Genomic DNA, 5,092 nt, shown 5'->3' with positions numbered 1-5,092 from the left:
AAATACTAGTCCTGTCCTGAGGAAATCGTGCCACGATTTCCCTAGATCGTGTCACGATCTGCAACGGTCCCCAAGTTGACCAGTCCTTATCAGAGATACTTAACCAGCAAGTTTCTGAATCGTGTCACGATTTCCCAAGATCGTGCCACGATTTTGCTTCCAGCAAACTTAGCTCACTGCCTCCCTGATCGTGTCACGACTGCAAAATCGTGACACGATTCCTCTGTTCTCCCAAACCACTAATTTGAAGTCAATACCAACAGATTTTTTATTTTATTTTACTGTATGCTTTTCTTTTTCCAGCATATATAAATTTTTAGTGTGTGCTCTAGATTTTATTTGTTCGTACACTTTTTGCTCTAGATATATATATTTTTTACTGTTTGCTCTTGATTTGATTAGTTTTCCTCTATTTTTTAGTGTGTGCTATCTCAATAACTTTCTTAACTTCTTTTCTATGTCGATCGTATTTTGGAAATTTTTTATTTTGTTTTTGTTTGAAGTTTCATCCTTTAGCAGTGTCGTTAGTGAACATGTGGAGTACATGTGCACTAAAGTTATTAATTTTATCTTGTGCATTCAATGTATTAACAAAACGCGTTCCCCTATTGTGCAAAACGAAATTGCGCATCTTTCTTTGTTCGTTTTTTTTCCGAGAAAGATATGTGATTGTAGTTTAACAGAACGCGCCAAAAAAGGAGGTACACCTATAATAGCATTTTCATAAAAGCGTTGATGTTTTGTTATTTATTTATTTGATAACACAATATAATAATTTTTTAAGAAAAATGCTATTATAAGTGTCACTCTCATTCGACTAAAAAACACTATTATAGGTCTATGTGTGAATTTTTTTAATAGCGTTATAGTCAAAATCATCGTAGTAAAGACATGCATTTAATTTAATTTCACCTCACTTAGGGACAGTGTTCAATTAATTAAATCTGCAAAATGGGATACATTGAATTGAGAAGAGAACATAGTGTAGTAGTTGGGTAGGAGATGAGGTTCATGTGGAATTTTTATCGTATAAAATATTATCTAATAATGTGTTAGACATAGTAAAAAGATACGATTTTGTGCCATGTGAAAGTGTAGAAATAATTTAGAAAAGAGGAACAAAAAATAAAAAACGAGAAGGGTGAAGAAAAATTAAAATATTAAAAAGAGAATAAAGTTCAAATACATAAGTAATTGAGTGAAGAAATTAGTAAATGAAAATATCTGATTTAAAGAACTTGTTGTAAAATTAAATTATACTATAGTTTTCGACATCAACATGTGGTTGTTTTTAGTGATAAGAAACTCATACACCTTAACTACTTCAATTGAGAGGGAAGAATCCCCTTTTGTGTTTAACAAATTCTCAAAGGAGATTAATCGTTGTTAAACGACAATATACACTTCGTATAGTATAATTGTTGACATGTCCTATAGGGTGTGATCTAGGCCATTAATCATGATAATCAACCCGATTCCAATATCAATTAAGGTGAAGTTTGAAATAATGCTTACATGTTTGCAATTCAAATTTCAAAGGAGATTAATCGTTATTAAACGACAATATACACTCCGTATAGTATAATTGTTGACATGTCCTATAGGGTGTGATCTAGGCCATTAATCATGATAATCAACCCGATTCCAATATCAATTAAGGTGAAGTCTGAAATAATGCTTACATGTTTGCAATTCAAATTTCAAAGGAGATTAATCATTGTTAAACGACAATATACACTTCGTACTTATAGTATAATTGTTGACATGTCCTATAGGGTGTGATCTAGGCCATTAATCATGATAATCAACCCGATTCCAATATCAATTAAGGTGAAGTTGGAAATAATGCTTACATGTTTACAATTCAAACCAAGAACAAGGACATTAGAGGGCCAACTTTTCTAGAAGACTTTTACAAAAATCAAGTTTAAACTATCATAATACGATCAATAATTTTTTTGGTATTAAACCATTATACAATGACCAATGATTGTTCTAGCAAAGATTTAAACCCGAATTCTTCCGAATAATTTAACTATTTTTTCATTCTTATTTAAGAAGGGTCATACAATTTTTACTTCATTGTATTACATTTGCTACAAACATATTGTATCTATTACAATATATTTCCTCAAAGGACTTGACTTAATGTTAAAAAGTAAATCAACAAAGAAATTCTAACTGCCTAAGTTTTTTACAGACACCACTCACTAGAATGTGGGGTGCAAAGAAAAACTCTTCAAGCAACATCTATGATGCACGGATACGGACATATCGACATAATTTAAAAAAAATGACATAATTCAGCGTAATTACAAATGTCGGTGTTGGACACGTCATGTGTCCGACATCGGAACACGCCTAATCCAAGGAATGTTCGTACTTCATAGAGCAACATTAATTAGACTTTTGGAGGAGGAAGGAGCCATTTAGATGCTTGAATCATTCCAAGTGTAATGAAAGGTTTAACCTCTGCTTCAGTTAGTTGCTTTGCAACACTTGCACGCCCTTTAGGATCTGACTTTGGTCCTGTGTTCTGATATTCTCCAAAGTATGAAGTTCTGTGATAACATAATTTTTTTTTGTTACATGGATAACATAATGTATTAATAAGCAATTTATGTTAATTATTCACAACAATTAAATTTCTGACTGTGGAATATACAATAATTATTAGATGTTTAATGCATTAATAGTTCATATTTAAATATTGCTAAAAAAAAAATCATATTTAAATAGAAGGTAAGCAAACAACAAATTGTCGCTAATCCATGGAGGACAAAATCAATTATAAATACAACGTCCATATTGTGAAATGGTTACTGTTATTTGCAAAAATATCACAAGTATTATGAATTAGGCTACTTAAAAGTTATAGTATTCGATATATTTTAGTCCCTGCAAAAATCATGAAATTTCAAATTTAGTCTCTACATAAATTTAATTTAATTTTAGTCTCGACGTCAATTTTAGAGATTGTTATTTTTAGTCCATGCATAGACTAAAAATGTCATGATTTTATGATGATTAAAAATATACTTAACCTAAAATGATATTAACATATTATTAATGGATGAATCTACATGTTAATTATTTTTTTTTGTCAAGTTGTCTAGTGGCTAGAACTCACATAATGTAATTGTGGATAAATGGTGTTCGAGGTTTGAACCCCGAACCCAACATATAATATGCAATATCCTACGAACTGAGCTAAGCTCACAGAGAGATATGTTAATTATATATAGTTATAAATTCAAAACTACAAAGTTGAGTTGAGTTAAGGAGTTACTTGTCAAATTCAGGGTGCATGGCGTTATCCCACCCTTTGGGATTAACAACATTGGTCATAGTTGAGTAAGCATAGATAATTTTGGGATAAGTCATCCATGCCCTAGCTAAGAAAGTGGAAGATCCAGTTCCAGTAATATCACAATGCACAAATGAGTATAAATCAGCATCTGATGCAGTTTTTCTTGCTTGTGCTACTATCACTGTTGGCCCAGTATCATCAAGTGCTCTTAATTCACTTTTCTGCATCATCAAATTAATCCTCAATTAATTAAAAAAAATTGTATTGAAAGATATACAACCAATGTTTTAAACTAGATGCATCACCATTCTTGAATTGTAAACAATTTTTTTTTTTTTTTTGCGGTGGTCAGGGTTTAAATTTCAGACTATTATTAATTATCCATACTAACTGAACTAAGCTTACGAGGACAAATTCTAAACAATTGCGGCTAAAGTGTGATTGCCGGTGATTACTTACCAAATATAGAGACGTCCCACTTCCAAAAATGAAATCCACAGTGCCTTGAATTACGCAATCTTTAAAAATATGATTATGTCTATCATCACAAATTGTGTCCTGGAATCCGAAGAACTTACAATTATAGAACGCTGCTTTGTCACCAGAAATTCTCAATGCAACTGCTTGACCACCCGCGGTTTTTCCATCCGGCCTTGGTGCAGAATTCTGTACCATCAAGTCCATACCAGAAAACAGAAAAAAAAATCATAAAAATGATAAATCAATTACCAATTTTTACTTTGGTTAATGTTATAGCCAAGACTGGTCGTATTTTTAATTTCTTATGAACAATTTGGATTTAAATAGCAAGAAAGTATACAAACCGATACGAGGATGTTAGCAGCTACAAAATAATCTGATTCGGCAATCAATGTAGCACTATCAACTGTGCCATATTGTTTTGCAGTTCCACCATATGTTAAATTTGGCATATTTCCGGGTGCCCCATATAATGTAACGAAAGGTTTTGTCCTATCAATTTTGATTTTCTCGTTATAACTTCCACCACCAATGTTCACAATCACACGTACGGTGTTTCCGGTAGGTATGCTATTAATTGCGTCGGTGATGGTTTTGAAATCACCACTACCATCTTGCATTACTTTAATAACTTTAGCACCAGCTTCTGCAGTCACCAATGCAGGATCAAGGGTACTTTTTCTCTGTTCTAATGGACCTACATTCGTATTAAACCATGAATCTACTTGGGCTCTGTTAGCAGGAACTGGAATTGTGTCATCTGATAATGCAACATTGACCATGAATAATGCTACTATGATAGCAACATTAATCATATAGGTTCTTGTTTTTGATACCATTTTACTTGTTTTTGATTTTTTTTTTTTTTTTTTTATGTTTTTGTTTACTTTTGTGAATATGTGTGATTGGTTATGCAATTTATATGATATTTGTGAAACTTAATTTAGGATGTATTTAATTTGATTCAACCATTTTTGTGTGAAGAAAGCTAAAATTAAACATGGGGTTTATAGATCATTGATTCAAGTTCATTGGTTGGGAAAATAGATTATATGTTAGTTTATTATTACTTAATTGTGATGTCTTTGTCACACAAAAAAAATAGATTGTGGTTGTTAACCATACAAATGTGTAAAACGAAAGCTCGTAGACTTTCTACACCAGAAAATTGTTGAGAGTTCGGAAGAGTGATTCTAGGCCTTGAATATTGAGAGAAAATTTAGGGTAAGATTTTACAATATTTTTATTTTTTGTTTATGAATGAATTTATCATAAAGGGACAAAATTCATCGTGTGTTTGCC

The 5,092-nt window shown here is 31.7% G+C and overlaps 1 protein-coding gene across 1 annotated transcript; it reads right to left on the bottom strand.

The window, feature by feature from the left end:
- Positions 1-2,401: 2,401 nt before the first annotated feature.
- On the bottom strand, positions 2,402-4,629 carry LOC25479538 (pectinesterase PPME1). Its single transcript, XM_013588057.1, has 4 exons — positions 4,135-4,629; positions 3,770-3,976; positions 3,290-3,531; positions 2,402-2,561 (listed from the first exon to the last, which is right to left on the bottom strand). Exons 1-4 carry the CDS (start codon positions 4,627-4,629, stop codon positions 2,402-2,404), a joined length of 1,104 nt encoding a protein of 367 aa, XP_013443511.1.
- Positions 4,630-5,092: the final 463 nt, after the last annotated feature.

This window comes from Medicago truncatula, chromosome 5, assembly GCF_003473485.1.
Source record: "Medicago truncatula cultivar Jemalong A17 chromosome 5, MtrunA17r5.0-ANR, whole genome shotgun sequence".
Lineage (NCBI taxonomy): Eukaryota > Viridiplantae > Streptophyta > Magnoliopsida > Fabales > Fabaceae > Medicago > Medicago truncatula.
Note: the sequence above shows the minus strand (reverse complement) of the source record. Positions and strands in the feature narration are given on the sequence as shown.

Coding starts and splice junctions, on each gene's coding strand:
- LOC25479538 (XM_013588057.1), bottom strand. CDS start 4,629: ATGGTATCAAAAACAAGAACCTATATGATTAATGTTGCTATCATAGTA. Junction 3,532..3,769: donor GTGGGACGTCTCTATATTTG/GTAAGTAATCAC, acceptor TTGATGATGCAG/AAAAGTGAATTAAGAGCACT. Junction 2,562..3,289: donor ATGCACCCTGAATTTGACAA/GTAACTCCTTAA, acceptor ATGTTATCACAG/AACTTCATACTTTGGAGAAT.